At 44.2% G+C, this 26,049-nt stretch overlaps 1 protein-coding gene across 1 annotated transcript in view; it reads right to left on the bottom strand.

Moving 5' to 3' along the window:
• Positions 1 to 2,413: 2,413 nt before the first annotated feature.
• LOC111956389 (partitioning defective 3 homolog) overlaps positions 2,414 to 26,049 on the bottom strand; it is a 253,578-nt gene continuing 229,942 nt past the window's right edge. The window contains 3 exon segments of the mRNA XM_023976856.2: positions 2,414 to 5,405; positions 14,029 to 14,183; positions 21,220 to 21,340. Coding sequence (XP_023832624.2) covers positions 4,997 to 5,405; positions 14,029 to 14,183; positions 21,220 to 21,340 — 685 coding nt within the window. The 3' untranslated portion in view covers positions 2,414 to 4,996.

A 26,049-nucleotide genomic window follows, 5' to 3' on the forward strand; every position in this document is an offset into this window, starting at 1 on the left:
ATATGAGTGTAAAGGATATGATGTGTATCAAAGGAGTTTAATCAAAGCAGGCTGTGTATTCTGTGAGCTAACACACAGCTGAGGGTGAACCCTGTGACCTCTCTGGGACCCTGGACGACCTTTACCTCAGCGTGGCGATGTTGGGCTACGCTCGGAATGTTGGGACTCGGGAAAAGGCATCTGCAGCAACAACATGCTGTTTGAGAGGAACTCTCACATGGATAGACCTTTACTATCATGGACAAGAACGTGTAGAGCAAAATCTACTATAGGTTTGGAAACTATGGTGGATGTTGTTTTTTTTAGCAGGCAGGGTCCATTGTCATTCAGCTGTCTATCATCAGTTTTTTTTTCATCAGTGCACACACCGTGGACTTTCTCGAAAGTTTGTACGTTACAGCCTTATTTTAAATGGATTGATAAAACAAATCTGCAATCTACACACAATACCCCATAATGACAAAGCGAAAACAGGTTTGAGAAATGTTTGCTAATTTATTAAAATAAAAAACAGAAATACCTTATACCTTATTAATTGGAATGAGTTTGAAACACTCTTCCTAGACCTGGCAGGCCGGTCAAACTAAGCAATCGGGGGAGAATGGCCTTGGTCAGGAGGTCAACAAGAACTCGATGGTCACTCTGACAGAGCACTAGAGTTTCTCCGTGGAGATGGGAGAAACTTCCGAAAGGGCAACCATCCCTGCAGCACTCCACCAATCAGGCCTTTGCGGTAGAGCGGCCAGACGGAAGCCACTCCTCAGTAAAAGGCACATGACAGCCAGCTTGGAGTTTGCCAAAAGGCGTCTAAAGAAATCATGACCTAAGAAATAAGAATCTTTGGCCTGAATGCCAAGTGTCACGTCTGGGAGAAAACCTGGCACATCCCTACGGTTTGTGGCATGATGGTGGCAACATCATGCTGTGGGGATGTTTTTCAGCGGCAGGGACTGGGAGACTAGTCAGGTTCGAGGGAAAGATGAACAGAGCAAAGTACAGAGATTCTTGATGAAAACCTGCTCCAGAGCGCTCAGGAATTCAGACTGGTGCGAAGGKTCACCTTCCAACAGGACAAAGACCATAAGCACACAGCCAAGACCACGCAGGAGTGGCTTCGGGACGAGTCTCTGACTGCCCTTGWGTTGCCCAGCCAGAGCCCGGACTTTAACTCGATCAAATATATCTGGAGAGACCTGAAAATAGCTGTGCAGCGACGCTCCCCATCCAACCTGACAGAGCTTGAGAGGATCTGCAGAGAAGAATGGGAGAAACTCCCCAAATACAGGTGTGCCAAGCTTGTAGCGTCATACCCAAGAAGACTCGAGGCTATAATCACTGCCAAAGGTGCTTCAACGAAGTACTGAGTAAAGTGTCTGAATACTTATGTAAATGTTATTTTTTTTTTTTATGTATAAAAACCAGTTTTTTGCTTTGTCATTATGGGGTATTGTGTGTAGATTGATTGGGGAGGGGGATCATCCATTTTAGAATACGGCTGTAGCGTAACAAAATGTGAAACGTTTTCCATTAATAGACAAATCCAGGTAGGTCCCTCCTCGTTTTGGCCCGTTTGCTTCCGTTTGGTTCCTAGTAAATACGACACAGTAGTCAGTCCTGCGTTTGAAAATAAAGCAAAATAATGTGCKAAAGTCTCATCTCATATACTAAACAACAAAGTCAGTCATTGTCGTGACACATCCATAGCAGGCGATCAAACAGACCTGAGCTACGCAATAATACATATTTCGGTTTCCTCTGGAAGTGTCAAACAGGAAAAGACTGAAGGTTGACGACAACTCCTTCTCGGGCCGGAGGCGKAGACAACAGCATGAGGACACGGCGCTCTCTGTGGCATTATTTGATCACTCAATGAAAGAGCACACAAAGCTATGAAGATAAAAGAACAGGATGAGATGGAAGGATTTCTTTCCACTTCTTTTTTCCTCCGCTCTCATCTCTCCATTTCAAGAGAGCCCCCCCCCCCCCCCCAGTAGCTGAAATGGCTTAATGGTATTTGTTTAGAATGTCAACTTTAACCCTAGTAACACACACAGTAGCCAATGTCATTCAACAAGTCCCTTATGAGAGACAATAAGAATGACTACAATTAACAACAGGAAACGCAGAGAGATTACTAAAGTATACGAACTGCATTGCCAATGCAAATGCTGACACGCATATAAGGCATAAGGCATATACACAAGGCATATACACAAAATCACAGCTCTATAAAAATTCAAGATTTGAAGCTAGAACTACAATAGCCTAATGATAAAGATGCCAAAAGCATATTAAAGATTCAGGAGTGGATGAAACCAGACTCACTGCTACTAATGAGGATTCCTGAACCTGACACCAATGCCAGTTCATTTTTCAAAAGGACAGGATGAAGAATAGAATTACATCCCAGACAGACAGTTGTAAACAGGTTGAAACCACCCTCCTTTTATTTTAAATGTGATATGTACAGGAAAAAGGTCTGTTTACATTTCTTAATATATCAGGTCAAAGTCTGAAAAACAATTGCACTGTGCTTACAATAGCTTTATACTTTAAACRTCATGATACATACAGCATTGTGAAGTCAGACGGGATACAAATACACTGATCCCCCTAATGCAGAGGCTTATTTTAACTTTCACTGTAAAAAACTAGAACCAAACAACGAAAGCTTTTCAGGGAAACAAAAGTACCCCAAAACAATCATGACATACTGTACCGAAGAGATTCAAACGGTATGTGAAAAATACTTGGTGTAATGGTGTGTCAGTTAGCTACAAAAAGGATCTGACCACATTGTTTTCCCTCCTCAGGCACTTATTATAGACCTCTGAACCTAGCCATGAACTAGCCTGGTCCCAGGTCTGTTTGTGCCATCTTGTTAACTGCACCCGGGCTAGTTTTCCCTAGGTACAGATCTAGGATCAGCTTTCCCCTCCCCCAATCCTAACCATTAGCGGGGGAAATGCAAAACTGACCCAAGATCAGCGACTAGGCCGAAGGAACTTCATCCTACACCCTTGTTAACAACGATGACCGTAGACGTAAACTAGACAGCACAAACAGATCTGGAACCAGGCTAGCAATGGACACCAGACAACAGATTCCCACCAGACTGCAGACATTGGCGAAGTACTGCAGAGCAGACGACATAACACTCTTATTTCCATGTTAGACATGTTCAACAGCTGATACAGGGAGTTCGCTCTCTCACACCATGGCCTGAGTCCCAAATGGCACTCAAACTATTTAGCTCAACTATAGGGATCTGGTCAAAAGTAGTGCACTATGTAGGGAATAGGGTGCCATTTGGGACGCAGCCTGCGTTAACTCACAAATGGAAGCTAATGCATTTCATATGACTGTACTTGGCGTAGGGAGAACACATTGAAGCACATCTCCAAAGCAGCGAGGTGCCAGACACTTCTGTTATAGTATACCGCGAGGCGACACAGAGTACATACGCCAGTCATTTTCTTTCTCTCCCCTTTTGTGTATTCACCACACTCTCCTTTGTTCGGTTGCATTCATCTCCACCATTCTGTACATTTCATAGACATCCGAGCATCGTCACATTAAAGGCCCATTATATACAAGAGAAGAGTGACTCACTAGTTCTCAGCTATACGACAGCTGAACACAACTACCACTCAAACACAATTTCATATTTTTATTAACAAAGGAAGATGGGTCGATTAAACCGAAATCTTGCATCAGTATTCCGGTTGTCTCTCTTTCTGTTTCTTTGTGGAGCGAAACCGTGATGTGGCCCTCCACTCCGGAGCAGCCTCTTGCGACTGTGTTCTGTTCTTTGGCTGTGGCAGGCAGCAGGTGGCTTGTGATGAAAAATTCAGTGCAGGGCTGGCGGGGGAAGAGGAGAGGTGGGGAGGAGGAGAGGATGGAGCCAGAGACAGGCAGACAGGCAGGCCAGGTTAGCCGTGCCCAGAGCAGAGAGGCCAGGCAGTGGATCAGAGACCTCTCTCTCACTCTCTGTGGAGACGACACACACATGAATCATTTATGAGGGGCCTTCATTAATAACCAGTGCTATGCCCTCCTTCTCCCCCTCCTTTAACACACTCCATCTCTTTTCACTCTCTCTCTCTCTTTTCTCGAACCCTTTGGGGACTACTGAAGGGGCTTCTCATAAAGACAAAACGATTAAAACAGATAAATAGAATACTGAGAGAAGCTCAGCGTTGTTGTTTGGACTTAGTGTTAGAGTAGTACTGTCTAGGCAGCCTAGGGGTTTTTCCTGGCCAGGGGTGGGCAAGGGGCAGGGGTGACAGGTCATGTAGGAGCCATGGTTAACAACACCAGACCACAATGGAAGTGTCAATGATGGAGACCACACCACACTCGCACATCGCTCACTCACATTCAGACACACGGTATCTCTCACATGCACGCATGCACAAAGGCACACACACCCACACATACACACTTGTCCCTGGCTTAAAATAACGTCCGTTTGCCTATCTGTTTGATTGTCAGAGCGTGAGGGTAACAGATGTCTGTGAATCACACAACACTACTACCCAGAAAGCATTGTGACCATAAATACAGAAAGTCTCACTTAACAACAAACAGTCTGTAGGAGGGGAACATGACTGACTAGGACTGAATGGAAGACTAAGAGGTCACATCCCGGGTAAGCTATTAATTCAAACACCCACTGTACAGTCCCTAACTCTTCTTAGATCAATCTCGGCTAATCAGCTACTCACGTTGTCCACAACTGTGGCCCCCTCTTGCCTGTCCCTAATCCCCTCAGGAGTAGAAGGAGCTTCCCCATTCTATGCTAAGCAGCTCCTCAAGTTGTCCACATCTTCCACAACAGTGGCCCCTCTTGCCTGTCCCTATCCCCTCAGGAGTAGAAGGAGCTTCCCCATTCTATGCTAAGCAGCTCCTCAAGTTGTCCATATCCATCGCCACCAATTGTGGCCTCTTGGAAGCCCTGTCCCTTCCCCTATACCTTCCCCTTTCCTCTGTTCCCTCAGGAGTAGAAGGGCCTTCCCTTCTCGGGCCCCTGCAGCTTGTTGAGCCTGGCCAGCTGGGAGGGCGAGGGGGGTACGTCCTGTCTATAGGGGCCCTTAGGCGACACAGGGTCCTTGTGAGCCGAGTACCCGTCATAGGTGTTGTTCCCGGGGTGTTCCTGTGGGGGCGCTAGCAGTAGCTGCTTCCCTTTGGCCTCCTGCTCCCTGCGTCTCTGCTCCTGCCTCAGCAGCTCCTGGGCCTCCAGGAGGACGCGGGCATTCACGCCGCTCATCCCCGGGTAGCCGTTTCTGGAGCCCTTGTAGCTAGAGTAGCGAGGGTTCTCCTTGGCCGTCTGGAAGCCATCACCTGGCGGGTAGACCTTGTCCCAGGAGTCCTGCGAGATGGAGCTGGGGTTCTTCCTGGGTTGCCTGTGGAGGGAGGGAGAAAGTGTGAATGAAAGGTAGTGCGAGACACGAGTGAAAAGAGCGTTTTAAAGAGGAAGAGTGCATTGACTCAGAAAGAGAAGGGTGAGAAAGTGAGAGAAAAGGTGAGACTACAGAAATAGAATGACTAGAATGGGATTCAATATTCAAGCAAATGATCCCATAATGGGTGGACTGGACTGGCGTCTATTTATACTGTACCCATGGGAATAAAACAGCCTGCCATTTAGAGTACCAGTGGTGATGCTATTTCTACGGGTGAGACACGAGTGAAGATGTTAAGAGGGTTTTAAAGAGAAGGGGTGCAATGACTCGGAAAGAGGAGATTCCACAGAGAGAGGCCGGGCCAGACAAAGCCCAGCACCACCCATAACCAATAGGCAATTTAGCACACAATAAAAACATAGAAACACATAAACCTAGAGGGACAGTGACACAGCCATTTCCATCCATATAGCCCTTTTGTGAAGGACAGACAGGCCCATTGGGTTTGACAGGCAGTAATAGCAGCCCTGCTGCAAATGAGACTCAACCGGACCCACTGTCACTCTGGCGGTTTCACAGTAGAAATCTGACATGGTATTTAAAAAGGAGGAGCTGTCAGCCTCCTTCTTCCATACAACATACAGTCAGTCAGCCCTGCAGATGTGTGTGTGTGTGACATCACCCCGACTCATGCTTGACTGGGCACTTTGTGAGCTCTCTGTGTTCAGCCCATATGATATGCATGAGTGTTCAGGCCTAGAGCACAGCTTATCTCAGGGGCAGGAGAAATGGAATAGACTGAATAACATCAACGAACCAGACCTGGGTTCAAACACTATTTGAAATCATTTCAAATACTTAATCTGTGCTTGATTGAGCTTGCCTGATGGACCAATAGAATAGTCCCAAAACTGTAAACCCCACCCACCTGGCACTCTAGGCAGGATAGAGCAAACACTCAAAGTATATGAAAGATTTCAAATAGTATTTGAACCCAGGTCTGCAACTAAGGCTTTTGTCTCAGAGCCATGCATAATTAGTGGATTTATCAACCAACTGTGAAGAAGAAACCATATTATTTCTGTATTTGAAGAAGAACCATTACAATGAAAAATGTGTGTGATACCAGACCTTTGTGTAAAGATGACCGGTTAGAAATGTACTGACCAAAAAGATCAACTCAACACGCAACAATTTCATTGATTTTACAGAGTTACAGTTCATATGAGGAAATCAGTCAGTTTAAATAAAGAAATTATGCCCTAATCTATGGATTTCACATGACTGGGAATACAGATCTGTTGGTCATAGATACCTTAAAAAGAAAAGGGCCTCACAATCTCATCATGCTATCTCTTTGCATTCAAATTGCCATCGATAAAAATGCAATCRTGTTCGTTGTCAGTAGCTTATGCCAGCCCATACCATAAACCCACCGCCACCACGGGGCAGTCTGTTCACAAAGTTGACATCAGCAAACCGCTCGCCCACACGACGCCATACCACGTGGTCTGCGGTTGTGAGGCCAGTTGGACGTACTGCCAAATTCTCAAAAATAACGTTGAGATGGCTTATGGTAGAGAAATTAACATTCAATTGGCAACAGCTCTGGTGGACATTCCTGCAATCAGCATGCCAATTGCACACTCCCTCAAAACATTGTGTTTTGTAACAAAACTGCACATTTTAGAGTGGCCTTTTATTGTCCCCAGCACAAGATGCACCTGTGTAATGATCATGCTGTTTAATCAGATTCTTGATATGCCACACCTGTCAGGTGGATGGATTATCTTGGCAAAGGAGAAATGCTCAATAACAGGGATGTAAACACATTTGTGCACAAAATTTGAGAGAAATAAGCTTTTTGTGCGTAAGGAAAAAAAATATTCGGAAATCTTTTATTTCAGCTCATGAAACATGGGACCAACAATTTAAATATTGCGTTTCTATTTTTGTTCAGTGTAGATATGCTTTCTTTCAACCCATAACATACAGTACAAGTCAAAAGTTTGGACACACATACTTATTCAAGGGTTTTTCTGTATTTTGACTATTTTCTACATTGTAGAATAATAGTGAAGACATCAAAACTATGAAATAACACATAAGAATCATGTAGTAAGCAAAAAAAGTGTTAAAAAAGTGTTAAACAAATAAAAATATATTTTATATTTGAGATTCTTCAAAGTAGCCACCCTTTGCCATGAGGACAGCTTTTCACACTCTCTTCTCAACCAGCTTCATGATGTAGTCATGTCAAAAGTTATCGTGGAATTTCTTTCCTTCTTAATGCGTTTGAGCCAATCAATCTCAGTCAGCTGTGTTGTGACAAGGTAGGGGTGGGTGTACAGAAGACAGCCCTATTTGGTAAAAGACCAAGTCCATATTATGGCAAGAACAGCTCAAATAAGCAAAGAGAAACAAAAGTTTCTTCAAGGGCAGTCGCAAAAACCATCAAGCGCTATAATGAAACTGTCTGTCATGAGGAACGCCACAGGAAAGGAAGACCCAGAGTTACCTCTGCTGCAGAGGATAAGTTCATTAGAGTTACCAGCCTCACGAATCAGCAATTAACTGCACCTCAGATTGCAGCCCAAATAAATGCTTCAGAGTTCAATTAACAGACACATCTCAACATCAACTGTTCAGAGGAGACTGCGAAAATCAGGCCTTCATGGTCGAAATGCTGAAAAGAAACCACTACTAAAAAGACACCAATAAGAAGAAGAGACTTGCTTGGGCCAAGAAACACGAGCAATGGACATAAGACCAGTGGAAATCTATCCTTTGGACTGATGAGTTCCCACAGTGAAGCATGGAGGTGGTGGTGTGATGGTGCTTTGCTGGTGACACTGTCTGTGTTTTATTTAGAATTCAAGGCACACGTAACCAGCATGAGTACAACAGCATACTGCAGCAATACGCCATCCCATCTGGTTTGCGCTTAGTGGGACTATCATTAACCCAATTGAGATGGTTTGGGATGAGTTGGACCGCAGAGTGAAGGAAAAGCAGCCAACAAGTGTTCAGCATATGTGGGAACTCCTTCAAGACTGTTGGAAAAGCATTCCAGGTGACTACCTCAAGCTGTCATCAAGGCAAAGTGTGGCTACTTTGAAGAATCTAACATATAAAATATATTTTCATTTGTTTAACACTTTGTTGTTAAACCATATCCTCCACATATGATTTCATTTCATTGACATAAAAGGACAATTGGGCTGTTTCTCTGTGAGTAATGTAAACCAGCTATCGCTTCTCCATTAGATATTGTGCCAGAACCGTACATATGATGTAAAAAGAGAAAGCGAGAGGAGGGATGGAGGAGGAACATGTGGCATTAGTCACATTCTCTATGTCCCAAATGGCACACTATTCCATTCCCTCAGTGCACAACCATAGGGCTCTGGTCAAAAGTAGTGCACTATAATATGGGGAATAGGGTGCCATTTGGGACGCACTTAGACAGACAGTGTTCTAAAGAGACCAAAGCTACGGCAGCTGTTGCAGTGGGAGGCCCTTTGGTCCTGCTGTAAATGGCATGACTTTGGCTGTATGATCAATGCTGTTTCATTGATGAATATGGGCTCTCAACAACAGTCATTGTTCAAATGATGCATTTGAATTGGAACCCCTTGTTTAGCAAAGCTTCCCCAAGAGGAAACTGACCTTTATCTGAAACGAAAGCTGTTTTTGAACGCATAGGCCAAGATTCAGCCATTCAACCAACGGCAGCAGTTGTGTGTGTGTGTGTGTGTGTGTGTGTGTCTGGGGCCATATGAAATCCATCAAAATCACACAAGCTGATACCAGGCCCCATATTACTCCAAGGCTGTGGTCTGGTCATCCAATGGCATTTTGAAGGTAAACAATCAGATTCTTAAGATAATACAAAACAGGTTTATCCAAACAACTGGCCTTAATAGAATTACAATGAAATTACACCACAAAGCCACAGGATGTTTCTTTGACCAGGCATCGGAGACATTGGTACAATAAATCTCCGCTTTAAACAAATCTGCTTCTTCAAATATTTAACAAGCGGGATTCTGTATCAACAATCAAGGATTAAGCAGCATTGATGAAGTACTAGCTCGGAGACTAGGAGATTACATCTTGGTGATAAGTCATTGCTGACTGGAGAATGTAGGGTCGAGAGCATACGGGGGATTTACTGTTACATACACTACATACACAAAAGTATGTGGACACCCCTTAAAATGAATGGATTTGACCATTTCAGCCACACCCGTTGCTGACAAGTGTATAAAATCGACCACACGGTCATGCAATCTCCATAGACAAACATTGGCAGTAGAACGGCCTCACTGAAGAGTTCAGTGACTTTCAACATGGCACCGTCMTAGAACGCCATCTTTCCAACAAGTCAGATCGTCAATTTTCTGCCCTGCTAGAGCTGCCCCGGTCAACTGTAAGTGGTGTTATTATGAAGTGGAAAGGTCTAGAAAGCAACAACGGCTCAGCCGCGAAGTGGTAGGCCACACAAGCTCGCAGAACGGGACTGCCGAATGCTGAAGTGCGTACAAATCGTCTGTCCTCTGTTGCAACACTCACTACCGAGTTCCAAACTGCCACTGGAAGCAACGTCAACCCAATAACTGTTTGTCGGGAGCTTCATGAAATGGGTTTCCATGGCAAAGCAGCCGCACACAAGACTAAGATCACCATGCGCAATGACAAGCATCGGCTGGAGTGGTGCAAAGCYCKCCGCCATTGGACTCCGGAGCAGTGGCAACTCGTTCTCTGGAGTGATGAATCACGCTTCACCATCTGGCAGTCCGACGGACTAATCTGGGTTTGGTGGATGCCAGGAGAACTCTACCTGCCCAAACGCACAGTGCCTTCTGTAAAGTTARGTGGAGGAGGAATAATGGTCTGGGCTGTTTTTCCATGGTTCAGGCTAGGTCCCTTAGTTCCAGTGAAGGGAAATGTTAACGCTACAGCATTCAATGACATTCTAGATGATTCTGTGCTTCCAACTTTGTGGCAACAGTTTGGGGAAGGCCCTTTCCTGTTTCAGCATGACAATGCCCCCGTGCACAAAGCGAAGTCCATACAGAATTGGTTAGTCGAGATCGGTGTGGAAGACCTTGACTGGCCTGCACAGAGCCCTGACCTCAACCCCATCAAACACCTTTGGGATGAATTGTAACGCCGACTGCAAGCCAGGCCTAATCACCCAACTATCAGTGACCAACCTCACTTATCCTCGTGGCTGAATGGAAGCAAGTCCACGCAGCAATGTTCCAACATCTAGTGGAAGCTTTCCCAGAGAATAGAGGCTGTTATATCAGCAAAGAGGGGCCAACTCCATAGTAATGCCTATGATTTTGGAATGAGCAGGTGTCGACCATACTTTTGGTCATGTAGTGTTATCTCAGGTTACTGTAAAATGTGTCTCTTGGTTTTAAACTCACCACTGACTGTACATAGTTCAGCTGCAGAGCAGTCCGACCACACGCTTCCTCCAGTTTCTACGGTCGCTAGCAAGGTTTGCAATTTGATGTGGTTGGACCTACTTGTTTTCAACATCTACTAGCCCTTGACAGTTTAGTGTACTGTAATTGTGGAGGGTCTGGGAAAACCACCCCTAAAGTTAATTAAACTGTTACAGTTTGCCCACACACAACACCACCCACACCACACAACACACAACACACACACAACACACACCACACACACACACACACACACACACACACACACACACACCAACACACCACACACACACACACACACACACACACACACCACACAACACACACCCACAACATCCCTACCACAACATATCTACCATTCACAGTCCAGTCAAGCTCATTTAGCAGCTTCCACTACACAAGCATGACCTATCCTATAATCCCTCAGCCAATCACAAGCATGAACTATCCTCTAACCCTCAGCCAATCACAAGCATGAACTACCCTCTACCCCTCAGCCAATCATAAGCCACAGAGAGACACACCACTTCCTGTAATAACACACATATCACGTAGATCAAAGGTAACCACTATCTCAGATTAGTGTGATCATGTCAGATTACTGGGGCTGGTAACGTGATACAGCCTGGCTGCACAACTGGCAACCTATTATTTACATCTTGACTACTTTGACCAGGGCCTATAGGGCTCTGGTCAAAAGCGTACTTTTATGTAGAGAATAGGGGGTCATTTGGGACGCAACCCCAGACTATGGTTTCACAACACATCACTGGGGCACATTGCCTACTCTCCAGGACACCTACAGCACCTTCACAGGAAGGCCAAAAAGATCATCAAGGACAACACCCACCATTTACTCACCCTGCACCTTAAGGCTGCTGCCTCATACAGTTGAAGTTTAAAGTTTATATACACCTTAGCCAAATACATTTAAACTCAGTTTTTACAATTACTGACATTTAATCCTAGTAAACATTCCCTGTCGTAGGTCAGTCAGGATCACCATTTATTTTAAGAATGTGAAATGTCAGATAATAGTAGAGAGAATGATTTATTTCAGCTTTTATTTCTTTCATCACATTCCCAGTGGGTCAGAAGTTTACATACACTCAATTAGTATTTGGTAGACTGCCTTAAATTGTTTAACTTGGGTCAAATGTTTCAGGTAGCTTTCCACAAGCTTCCCACAATAAGTTGTGTGAACTTTGGCCCATTCCTCCTGACAGAGCTGGTGTAACTGAGTCAGGTTTGTAGGCCTCCTTGCTCGCACACGCTTTTTCAGTTCTGCCCAAAATTTTCTATAGGATTGAGGTCAGGGCTTTGTGATGGCCACTCCAATACCTTGACTTTCTTGTCCTTAAGCCATTTTGCCACACTTTGGAAGTATGCTTGGGGTCATTGTCCATTTGGAAGACCCATTGGAGACCAAGCCTTTACGTCCTGACTGATGTCTTGAGATGTTGCTTCAATATATCCACAATTTTCCATCCTCATGATGCCATCTATCTTGTGAGTGCACCAGTCCCTCCTGCAGCAAGCACCCCCACAACATGATGCTGCCACCCCGTGCTTCATGATTGGGATGGTGGTTCTTCGGCTTGCAAGCCTCCTCCTTTTTCCTCCAAACATAAGGATGGTCATTATGGCCAACAGTTCTATTTTTGTTCATCAGACCAGAGGCAATTTCTCCAAAAAGTACAATCTTTGTCCCCATGTACAGTTGCAAAACGTAGTACTGTGCTTTTTTATGGCGGTTTTGGAGCAGTGGCTTCTTCCTTGCTGAGCGGCCTTTCAGGTTATGTCGATATAGGACTCATTTTACTGTGGATATAGACACTTTTGTACCGGTTTCCTTCAGCATCTTCACAAGGTCCTTTGCTGTTGTTCTGGGATTGATATGCACTTTTCGCACCAAAGTACATTAATCTCTAGGAGACAGAACGCGTCTCTTTCCTGAGCGTTATGACGGCTGCGTGGTCCCATGGTGTTTATACTTGCGTACTATTGTTTGTACAGATGAACGTGGTACCTTCAGGCGTTTGGAAATTGCTCCCAAGGATGAACCAGACTTGTGGAGGTCTACAATTGTTTTTCTGAGGTCTTGGCTGATTTCTTCTGATTCTCCCATAATGTCAAGCAAATAGGCACTGAATTTGAAGGTAGGCCTTGAAATACATCCACAGGTACACTTCCAAATAACTCAAACGATGTCAATTAGCCTATCAGAAGCTTCTAAAGCCATGACATCATCTTCTGGAATTTTCCAAGCTGTTTAAAGGCACTGTCAACTTAGTGTATGCAAACTTCTGACCCAGTGAAATTGTGATACAGTGAAGTGTAAGTGAAATAATCTGTCTGTAAACAATTGTTGGAAAAATTACTATTGTCATGCACAAAGTAGATGTCCTAACCGACTTGCCAAAACTATAGTTTGTTAACAAGAAATTTGTGGAGTGGTTGAAAAACGAGTTTTAATGACTTCAACTGTACATAGACATGGAATCAATGGTCACTTTAATAATGGAACACTAGTCACTTTAATCATGTTAACATACTGTATTTTAGTCAATGCCACTCSGACATTGCTTATCGTAATATTTATATATTTCTTAATTCCATTATTTTACTTCAGATGTATGTATATTGTTGTGAATTGTTAGATACTACTGCCCTGTTGGAGCTAGGAACACAAGCATTTCGCTACACCTGCAATAACATCTGCTAAATATGTGTGTGACCAATAACATTTGATTTGTGCTTTGACAGGAATGACCCATTTGTATATGTGGACTGATAATATCAGGCTGATGTTATGTATATGAATGCATGATACCATGGTCACGGCAGTCAGCCAAGCGGTTAAGAGCGTTGGGCCAGATACTGAAACATCGCTTGTCCAAATCCCTGAGCCGACTAGGTGAAGAATCTGTCGTTGTGCCCTTGAACAATTGCTCCTGTAATTCGCTCTGGATAAGAGAGTCTGCTAAATGACTCAAATGTAAATTGAAAAAATATAGGGATTATGTTGAACGTGGAAAACATTGTATGGCCTATGTGTGTTCTCTCTCCCTCACTGTTACGCAGACGCACGCACGCACGCACGCACGCACGCACGCACGCACGCACGCACGCACACACACACACACACACACACATCCTCTCACCGTGGCAGGGAGCTGTACTGTCTCTGCGCCTGTTGGAAGGCGTCTCTCTCCTCCTGCCTCTGTCTCTGTCTCTGCACCTCTACAGACACAGAGTGTCGGCCTGTCTGTTGTCCATCTGTCTGGTACGGGCTTGGGCCTGTGTTGGTGTTGTTGGGCTGAAAGAGGGGCCAACATCCTGGTTATTCAACACACACAACTATCCGACACATACAGTACACCAGAGCCTTACATTTAAGAGTTTGGACATTGAGATTCGACCAAATGTATTAGGATGCATTTACAGTACATCTATGAATCTATGAATAAATAGAAGGGACTAAAAGTTGGCCAAACTCTCTAAATATATGGCTCTGCAATACTTACCAGGAGCCATCAAGACATGACCTGCTCTTGTCCTTCACCGTGGCCAGGTCAAACAGAGGTTAGACTGACAGACAGAGAGGAGGACGGAGGAGCATGCTGGTGACGCAGGGTGGACGGAGATGAGATGAGATGGATGTTAGTACTGTAGGTGTTAACGAAGCCTCTCAGCCGACGCCCTAGCACAGGTCATTAACCGTCCTGAACAGACAGAGCGCACGCCACGGAACGCCACGGAGGAACAGCGTCGTCATTCACTTATCTCCAGCTCCTCCTGGCAGGTGACTGTGGATGCCTCCCAAATGGCACCCTACTGTATACCCTACATTTTTGACCAGGGGCCTGGTCAAAAATAGCGCACTGTATATGGGAATAGGGTGCCATTTGAGTCACACATCCCATATATCCTCCACGGAACACATTGAAACATGTCGAGGAATGACTAACTACTACGCCTTCGTTCTCCTTCCCCATCTCTCATCAGCGAGGAGGTGGGTGTAATGGCTGCGGATCAGTCATAACACAAAGGTTATCTAATTACTTTGATGGGCCATGCCAAGTATTCATATAGAGTGCCACGCTCTAGCGGCGGAAGGGCCATAAAGCGATTTGTCCCATCATCGCAGGGAGGACCTCCGAGACACCCACATTAAACCTAATGAATCCTTTTAATCATCGGGGATTGATTGGCATAACCTGGGCTGTTGGGCGTGCTGTCACACTCTGTTGCCATGGCGACGCCAGCCAGACCATGGACACCTAAAAGGTAGCTCATCTCCATCCATATTGCTAGCTATAGTAATTTCCAGATGTGAATTTCACTGTGCATATTACATATTGCATACGTAAATTACAGTTTGCAATATGGAGTGATTGGATATACATGATCCCTTTAGTGTCTTGAAATAATAACTTCGTAAGACAAGGAAACAAAGCTAGAAAACCACAATCTATAAAGCTTATTGAGGTATTAAAATGAATGCGGAAAGCGCTAAAATAAAATACGGAGAGGCAATATAAACGCTTCTGGCTGGCGAAAGCAGCCCCCGTGGATGCACTGCTCTTAGTGTGGTAAATGACCGCAATAAAGGTTCCCCAACGCAGAAGTAACACAGTCTATCAGTCACTGTGATCGAATTAGCCCAAGGAAGCCATGGTCGTGTTCAGTAGGGCACACCGTAGCAAAACGTTTTGCAACGCAAAGTGACAATCTGTGTTCTTATTGGACGAGTTTAGGTAGTACCCATTGCCAAAACGTTTCTTCCCTACAGAACACAAGCCAGATTCCTCCACTCTCCTCTGGACCATAGTACTACAGTGAGAAATATACCATCCAGAGGGGTAGCAATCAGAGGTAGAGCTGTCTAACCTCCGCTAACCAGGAACACCTAACTAAACAGCATGCAGGACCAGATCATTAGGGAAGTGATTTGCAGCACAACTACAGACATGCTGGATTTCAGACAGCAGGCCCCAGCGGGCTATAAGGGAGATAATGCACAGGGCTGGCCTGACCTGTAATATCAAAGCCTGCTAAGAACACTTACAGTGACAGGGTCAGTGCTTCCACATGGCGGTACTCTCCCTTCACTGTTTACCCTATGGGCCCCAGAATGGAATTCCCAGAACTCTTTTCACCTTGTGTATGTAGAGAAGTCATTCTTCTTGCTGACTTGACCATAGAAATAGAATTACTAGAACGGACATTCCCATTCAAGTCAGCGTTCCGTAATGGGTGGGCCAGCGGCCATATTGAGTGTGGTCTACCCATTGTGTAATTCTATTTCTTTGGACTTGTGACACTAGTCTAGACTCTAGACTGAACACTATGGCCACTACAGAAGATGTTAATTGAACGTTATCTGCTGAGTCTGTCTCCTTACACTAAATGGAATGGAGTGGGTGGGGCAGGACTGATGGGATTAATTTTCTGATGTATAGGGCCTCTTAGTCTGATCAATTCACTCTAATAATGACACAGCTACAAATGCAGTCTGCATCCCAAATAGCACACTATCCCCTATATAGTAAACAAAGCATTGCACAATATAGGGCAAAGGGTGCCATTTGGGACACAGATACAATGTATGTACAAGTGCATGACTTTTTCCACATTTTGTTATGTTACAGCCTTATTCTAAAATTTATTGAATAAATAAAAAATCCTCAGCAAAAAAAACTGAAATACATGATTTACTTGGGTATTCAGACCCTTTGCTAAGAGACTCGAAATTGAGCTCAGGTTCATCCTGTTTCCATTGATCATCCTTGACATGTTCCTACAACTTGATTGGACTGCACCTGTGGTAAATTCAATTGATTGGACATGATTTGGAAAGGCATACAAATCAAATCAAATCACCTGTCTATACAAGGTCCCACAGTTGACAGCACATGTAAGAGGGAAAACCAAGCCATGAGGTTGAAGGAATGGTCTGTAGAGCTCGGAAAACAGGATTGTGTCGAGGCACAGATCTGGGAAGGGTTCTAAAACATTTCTGCAGAATTGAAGGTCACCAAGAATACAGTGGCCTCCATCATTCTTAAATGGAAGAAGTTTGGAACCACCAAGACTCTTCCTAGAGCTGGCTGCCCGGCCAAACTGAGCAATCGGGGGAAAAGGGCCTTGGTCAGGGAGGTGACCAAGAACCTGATTGTCACTGACAGAGCACTAGAGTTCCTCTGTGGAGATGGGAGAACCTTCCAGAAGGACAACCATCTCTGCAGCACTCTACCAATCAGGCCTTTATGGTAGAGTGGCCAGACGGAAGCCACTCAGTAAAAGGCACATGACAGCTGCTTGGAGTTTCCCAAAAGGCAACCCTCAGACGATGAGAAACAAGATTCTCTGGTCTGATAAAACCAAGATTGAACTCCAAGCAGCTGTCATGCGTCACGTTTGGAGGAATCCTGGCACCATCCCTACAGTGAAGCATGGTGGTGGCAGCATCATGTTGTGAGGATGTTTTTCAGCGGGAGGGACTTGAAGACTAGTCAGGATCGAGGAAAATAATTATGGAACAAAGTACGGAGAGATTCTTGATGAAAATCTGCTCCAGAGCACTCAGGACCACAGACTGGGGGTTAAGGTTCACCTTCCAACAGGACAATGACCCTAAGCACACAGCCAAGACAACGCAGGAGTGGCTTTGGGACAAGTCTCTGAATGTCCTTGAGTGGCCCAGTCAGAGCCTAGACTTGAACCCGATCTAACATCTCTGGAGAGACCTGAAAATAGATCCAACCTGACAGAGCTTGAGGATCTGCAGAGAAGAATGGGAGAAACTCCCCAAATACAGGTGTGCCAAATCTATAGTGTCATACCCAAGAAGACCCAAGACTGTAATTCCTGCCAAAGGTGCTTCAACAAATGATTGAGTAAAAAAGTCTAAAAAYCTGTTTTTGTTTTGTCATTATRGGGTATTGTGTGTAGATGGATGAGGGGGAAAAATTATTTAATCAATTTCAGAATAAGGCTGTAATGTAACAAAATGTGGAAAAAGTCAAGGGGTCTGTATACTTTCTGAAGGCACTCTATATGCACAGGGAGCATAATTGAGTTTTCAGCGACATATGTTACCATTTTCCATACTTTGGCAATCAGTATGGCAGGAAAAAAAAATCTAAGAACACAAAATTACTGTTGATTACTGTGCGGTTCTGTAAGACGTTGGTTATTCTGTTATTTTGAAATAAATTGTGATGGCAATCATGTCTGACTCCCTTCAACGGTGCAGTCATGGGAACAGGGTAACTTTGCTTTCTATCAGTAATGTAAATAAACAATGTGATGGTATTATCAAGGACTTTAAATCGGCAATCAGCAGTTGAAACAAAGTGATTTGGTAAAAAACTGAGTGTAGGGGCTGGAGAAATGTGACCACTCTCAAATTCACAGACAGAGCTATGGATGCAAGGACTGACCATCCATGATATCAAATGTACAGTTTAAACATGTAGTGTTTGTTACATTTACATTGTTTACAAACATTGGAGTAAAACAAGCTTATATTTCRTGTTCTGATGGGGTACAACAGTTGAACTAAGCTCATGAGGCATTTATAAGTTATATCCCTCAGCAATCAATGACTACATATCATTCATTTATAAGTCAAAAAATGGATGAAGCAACTGCAGATTGCCCCTTTAATGACCATGCCTGAGTCCAAAATAGCACCCTATTCCCCTAAGGCTCTGGTCAGAAGTAGTGCACTATACAGGGAATAGGGTGCCATTTGGGACACACACAATATGTACAGGCTTGACTGTGTAGAGCAACAAAGCGCAGCTTGAAAGCCCTTTCCCACACACATTGCACACTCAGTGTCTCAAAACAAGACCAAGCTTTTTATTCGATTTATCATCATCACCTCTAAATGAAGCCCGGGGCTCGTATGTACGAATCGTCTCAGAGTAGGAGTGCTGATCTAGGATCAGTTCTGCATTTTAGATCACAATGAATGATCCTAGCTCAGTACTCCTACTCTGATACACCTAATTCATACAGCCCCAGAGGTCAATGGAGTCTGTTCATGAGCTCTCCATTTACAACTGTTAGAAAACTCATTAAAATCAATCCTTAGACAACGTAATATAAACGCCATATAAAGATTATAAAAACGGTACATGTTGACAGTGTCTAAACCAGCACTAAAAACAACATCACACATATATAGGCCTAAGTGACGAAAGTTGAATTAGTACAAATGTATTTCATAACAATGTATAGGATTAATACAACCAAATATTTAAATATATACAGCAGTGGTTATAAGACAAAGACATGACACAACAATATATACATATTCTAGAAATATTAAAGTAGTGACTTTCAAACATTAGGCAAATTATTTTGCTGATAATTCATAATTTTACGTTGTAACAGACAGAATGTAAAATGTATACTTAAGGCATACTGCTGGTGTAATGGATGGAAGAATAGGACACAGTGCAGTCTTTATCTAGGGACCATATACCTTCAATTACATCATAGAAAGGTATTCTGTAAGAATTATCAAGACATTTCCAATCTTTTCCAATTGTAATTGTTTGAATTATCACTCATCCTATTGTGGTGACCATGCCATCAAAAGAGTACAAATTCACAACGCCTGAACCTCTTCTCTAAAAAGGCACAGTTAAAAACCGACAATTGCGGGGGTGCTTTCCTATCACACAGAAAGCACCCCCGCAATCAGACAGCCAGGAGTCCATTGGTCCATGAGAAGGTGGGCGGGTCCTTGTTTTGTGAGAGACAGACAGACAGACCAACAGATGGCATTGATGGCAGATGGGATGAGAAGGGTGGTACGACGGGGTTGGTGGTCGTGACGGGTGGGGTTAGAGGTCAGGTGAGCGTGCCAGAGGGTCACATGCTCCTAGACGCATGCAGGTGGAGATGTTGGTTGCATCCAAAAAAGGCACCCTATTTTCCATGTAGTGCACTACTTTTAACCAGGTCCCATAGGCCTCTAGCCAAAAGTAGTGCACTAAATAGGGAATAAGGGGCCATTTGGGACTCAAGAGTTATTGTAAGAGTTATTGGGTCGTTCCATATGATTTTAATCCCTTTCTGACTGTATCCCTTTTGATTTGAACGGAACCTTCCATACATGTTTGCCTGTGGTAGACTTTTCTGACCTGAATGCCAAAACATTCAGGAGACCATTTTGCATACCCCACCATACCATGAGAAATCCATGTTTTCATCACTGAAAAGGATAAAAGGTTGAGTTTGATATTATTTAAAAGCTTACAAACAGGATTGTCAAAGTATTTTATAATTTGAACTTTGAGCACTTCTGGGTCACTCCACAAAGAGTGCCTTTCGTGTGCATCCCTTTGATATTTTATGTAGAATTTGTGCACCAATATTGTATTTTAAAAGCCTGTTATATTAAATGAAGTGCTCTTTAATATATACCACATGGATAATTAAATAAATCTGATTTTTAATATTAATAAACATTAAAGGGTCAAAATTCAGCATTTTGACACGTCCCTCCATACACCCTCTGACTTCTAAGAAGATTTTTACCCACTTAACACCAACATTTCTCCACTTAACACCAACATTTCTACACGTTTTCACCATTATTCTAAAGCCCTAGTTATTTAGTTGCTGTGACAAAGTCATTTCTGAATATGATTATTTATTTTATGTTATTAGTGATTCTTTTAAGGTCAACCCTGTTACATGAACTGAACTCTCGTTTTAATATGGTAAAGAAAAGAAAAAAAGACTTTGAACTAATAGCCAAATCATTAGTGTAAAAGCAGGTGAGCCGGTCCTACTCATTTCCTGGTGTATTGTGGTAGAAAACTGAGCGGATTGAGCACAACACCCTTTAACCAATAGATAAATAGACAGGCTAGAAATGTTTTAAAAATACAAAAATTGTGAAGCTAGAATTACATTTTCCCTCCCTGTTGGACACAACAAGCTTCCATTCCCCCTGTCACAGGTGTATTTATGGCTGATTTAAGATGAAGTCGCCAAACCTGTTACGGTCGTTGAAATCATATGGAACAACCCTATTAGAGAAGAGCCTGGGTTAGGTGGGAGACTCAGAGGAGTTAATGAGAAGAAGCTCCACAGGCTGAGGTTGTTCAGTCAGTGTCATACTGGACAGTCCATACTCAGGGCTGGCCCGGTGGTTGTGAGGTTAGTGGTAGTAGGAGGCTCCATGATGTAGCCAGCCAGCCAGCCAGCCAGGGTATTAGCAGCCCTCCTAGGCTGGCAGTGGTGGAGGTTGGTGGTGGTTAGTGAGGGGGTCCATGGAGGAGCCAGGCAGGACCGACCTGGTTCTCAGCCTGGTCTCAGACACTCACCCAGGGCTGCTCGAAGCTGTAGGTGCGTCTCCGGTCGTCAGGGTCGTCGTCCCCCCTGGCCTGCTGGAACTCGTGCCTCAGCCGCTGTATCCGGTCGTGGTTGCTAGGCGCTAGTCTGTTGCTGCAAGGGGTTGAGAGTGAGAGAGGAAATACTACATGAGCATGGTGGTGACCCATTTGGAACAAGTCTGTGTCTCAAAATGGCACAACATTTCCTATATGGCACACTACTTTTGAGCAAAGCCTAGTCAGTGCATTACAATAGGGAACAGTGTACCATTTGGGACTGTTTCTATCAGCATAGGTGGGAAATGGTCCAGAAACTTGACTGTAATACACAGTAGAGCAGCGTTTCCCAAACTCGGTCCACAGGACCCCAAGAGGTGCACGTTTTGGCTTGTGCGCTAACACTACACAGCTGATTCAAATCAAAGCTTGATGATTAGTTGATTATTTGAATCAGCAGTGTAGTGCTAGGGCCAAAAACCAAAATGTTCACCCCTTAGGGTCCCAAGGACAGAGTTTGGTAAACCCAGCAGTAAAGCCTCAAACATGAATCAAACTAATGTATACTAATGTATTATTCATAACCATGGAGTATGGTGTYCCTAATGGCACCATATCCCTTATATAGTGCACTACTTTTGACCAGAGCCCTATGAACTGTCAAGAGAATAGGGAGAATTTGGGACACAACCAAGAACAAAGCAAAGTAGTGTGAACAGTCGATAGTCAAGCTACATCCTCAGGCCACACATCACTCACCAACTTCCGTCCATTGTCTCTAAGCACACTCATAAACAACCACGGCCCATTAAAACACATTACCTGKCTTGTCTGCTTACTTATTGAACTGACCTTGGCCAGAGAGAAAGAGGTCCTCTGTAGCTCAGTTGGTAGAGCATGGCACTTGCCATGCCAGGATAGTGGGTTCGATTCCTGGGACCACCCATACGTAAAATGTATGCATGCATGATTAAGTCGCTTTGGATAAAAGTGTCTGCTAAATGGCATATATTAAGTCTCTGCATTATACAGTAGAGCAGCCCTTGTCCCAGAAGCAGTGATGAAGATTAGGGCTGTTGCGGTGACTGTATTTCCGCCACACCGGCAGTCAGGACGACAATAAAATTCCATGTGAATCGTTGAGTCACGGTAATCTCCTCTTATGCACTCTGGACATGCTTAGGTAGTACCCAACTTGCTAACTACCAGCATGTCCTCATGACCTGGTACTCAGGGCTCTACTGCCCCTCCATCAGGTCCTAATGGCCTGGTACTCGGGATTCTATTGTCCCTCCATCAGGTCCTAATGACCTGGTACTCAGGACTATATTGTTCCTCCATCAGGTCCTAATGGCCTGGTAGTCAGGGCTCTATTGTTCCTCCATCAGGTCCTAATGACCTGGTACTCAGGACTATATTGTCCCTCCATCAGGTCCTAATGGCCTGGTAGTTCAGGGCTTCTATTGTTCCTCCATCAGGTCCTAATGGCCTGGTAGTCAGGACTATATTTGTCCCTCCATCAGGTCTAATGCCTGGTAGTCAGGGCTCTATTGTTCTCCATCAGGTCCTAATGGCCTGGTTCTCCAGGGCTCTATTGTCCCTCCATCAGGTCCTAATGGCCTGTTATACTGGGCTCTATTTGTCCTCCATCAGGTCCTAATGCTGGTAGTCAGGGCTCTATTGTCCCTCCATCAGGTCCTAATGGCCTGGTAGTCAGGGCTCTATTGTTCCTCCATCAGGTCCTAATGGCCTGGTAGTCAGGGCTCTATGTTCCTCCATCAGGTCTAATGGCCTGGTAGTCAGGGCTCTATTGTCCCTCCATCAGGTCCTAATGGCCTGGTAGTCAGGGCTCTATTGTTCCTCCATCAGGTCTAATGGCCTGGTTCTCAGGGCTCTTTGTTCTCCATCAGGTCCTAATGGCCTGGTAGTCAGGGCTCTATTGTTCCTCCATCAGGTCCTAATGGCCTGGTTCTCAGGCTCTATTGTTCTCCATCAGGTCCTAATGGCCTGGTTCTCAGGGCTCTATTGTTCCTCCATCAGGTCCTAATGGCCTGGTAGTCAGGTCTATTGTTCTCCATCAGGTCCTATGGCCTGGTAGTCAGGGCTCTATTGTTCCTCCATCAGGTCTAATGGCCTGGTAGTCAGGGCTCTATTGTCCCTCCATCAGGTCCTAATGGCCTGGTTCAGGAGGGCTCTATTGTCCCTCCCATCAGGTCCTAATGGCCTGGTAGTCAGGGCTCTATTGTTCCTCCATCAGGTCCTAATGGCCTGGTAGTCAGGACTATATTGTCCCTCCATCAGGTCCTAATGGCCTGGTAGTCAGGGCTCTATTGTTCCTCCATCAGGTCTAATGGCCTGGTTCTCAGGGCTCTATTGTCCTCCATCAGGTCCTAATGGCCTGGTAGTCAGGGCTCTATTGTCCTCCATCAGGTCCTAATGGCCTGGTAGTCAGGGCTCTATTGTTCCTCCATCAGGTCTAATGGCCTGGTAGTCAGGGCTCTATTGTTCCTCCATCAGGTCCTAATGGCCTGGTAGTCAGGGCTCTATTGTCCTCCATCAGGTCCTAATGGCCTGGTAGTCAGGGCTCTATTGTTCCTCCATCAGGTCCTAATGGCCTGGTAGTCAGGCTCTATTGTTCCTCCATCAGGTCCTAATGGCCTGGTAGTCAGGGCTCTATTGTTCCTCCATCAGGTCCTAATGGCCTGTAGTCAGGGCTCTATTGTTCCTCCATCAGGTCCTAATGGCTGGTAGTCAGGGCTCTATTGTTCCTCCATCAGGTCCTAATGGCCTGGTAGTCAGGGCTCTATTGTCCCTCCATCAGGTCTAATGGCCTGGTAGTCAGGGCTCTATTGTCCCCATTCAGGTCCTAATGGCCTGGTAGTCAGGGCTCTATTGTCCCTCCATCAGGTCCTAATGGCCTGGTAGTCAGGGCTCTATTGTTCTCCATCAGGTCTAATGGCTGGTAGTCAGGACTATATTGTCCCTCCATCAGGTCCTAAATGGCCTGGTAGTCAGGGCTCTATTGTCCTCATCAGGTCTAATGGCCTGGTTCTCAGGGCTCTATTGTCCTCCATCAGGTCCTAATGGCCTGTTACTCGGGGCTCTATTGTCCTCCATCAGGTCCTAATGGCCTGGTAGTCAGGGCTCTATTGTTCCTCCATCAGGTCCTAATGGCCTGGTTCTCAGGGCTCTATTGTTCCTCTAACCACTCTGACATCAATGCAAATACAATCAAAAATCACATCAAAGACTTATCATCAAAACAGAATGGTGCTTTTAAAACTCATCTCACTGTGATTGATTTGAAGAAAGAAGTTCAACAGCAGGTTGAAACAGTGTAAAACATGGTTATTGAGGATGTTGTTTCAAAGCCTAACACAACTAAAAGTACAGAGTTTTCAACAACCATACGCATATGAATTAAACATCCATACGTATATTAATTAAACACCCATACGCATATTAATTAAACACCCATACGCATATTAATTAAACACCCATACGCATATTAATTAAACACCCAGACGCATATTAATTAAACACCCAGACGCATATTAAACACCCAGACGCATATTAAACACCCATACGCATATTAATTCAACACCCATACGCATATTAGAGCTTATGCATACACATATACCTATATATGCCCAAGCGTGGGGAAAAAAACTGATTTAAAATTGAGATTGTGCCGTTATACAATACATATTACACATGGCAGAAAAACATTACAAAAAAAGTTATTTAAGATGTTTTTGGTACATAATAGGTCAAGCCTATACTCCAAATTTAAACAAATTCTAGTAATCGCCTTTGAGTGTGGCCTGTATTATTCTGTATTCTGGGTGGACTGGTTACCTTATGCTATTCTCCAATAACCGGAGTGGTCTATCCAGCATGAGTGGAAACAAACCTGTGGGACAGTGACCTCCATTTGCTATTTGAGTGCATACGGATGACTTTTTCCCTTGCCCCTGTTCGTACCCATTTGATCATGATAATTGTACATATTAGTAAAGACAATATTACATTGAGAATAGTCTGATGGGTGATAATATGATCACTTGATGAGAGAACAGTTTGTGCAGCCTGAGGCAAGGAACAGAGCGCAAGCTTTTTTTGCGACGTTCTTAAATCATCAATAGCCTTTATTCGTACCATGAGGCCCATTACATGTTTTGATTTATAAGACATTCTAAGGTTTGTATCTCTCACAAGTACAGTTGCCAAATAACTCAATCTAGCGTATAGGACCTGTTTCAAATGATCACTTTTACACTCAACAGAGCCACTTYATCTGCGCACTCGCTCCGGAATGGGAAAAATATCCTATCTATTTTATTCAGCTAAGTTCAATTATATTCCTCTAACTATAAAATCATATAATATAAAATAACGGCATAGGACTTATAAGCATAACGTGTCTGCTAAATGAACAAGACTACAGCATGCAGCATAGCCTTGATAACATCCAGTAGGCAAACTCATATTCTGTCCTTCTGATATACATTTTCTTCATTATGTTTCTTTAGACCTACCTAAAATAAATACTGGATATATTGTGATGGTGAATATTAAATTGATTTATTAGACTTTTTAAATGTAGATGTTCCAAAGGCACATCAGCGGCTCGTATGAGCGGAGGCACGGAGATGCTAAATGTGTTTATGTTAATTAGGGTCAATTACCGTGAGACCTTTAGCATGACAATAAGAGAGCCGGAGAGAGACAGAGGGGTGGGAGATAGGACGCCCAGCTATGTACGTGGAGGTCATCTGTGGTCCCCTGGAGTGAAGCTAATTCAAACCTGACATCATCTGTTAG

The sequence above is a fragment of the Salvelinus sp. IW2-2015 genome, linkage group LG32 (assembly GCF_002910315.2).
Source record: "Salvelinus sp. IW2-2015 linkage group LG32, ASM291031v2, whole genome shotgun sequence".
NCBI classification, from domain to species: domain Eukaryota; kingdom Metazoa; phylum Chordata; class Actinopteri; order Salmoniformes; family Salmonidae; genus Salvelinus; species Salvelinus sp. IW2-2015.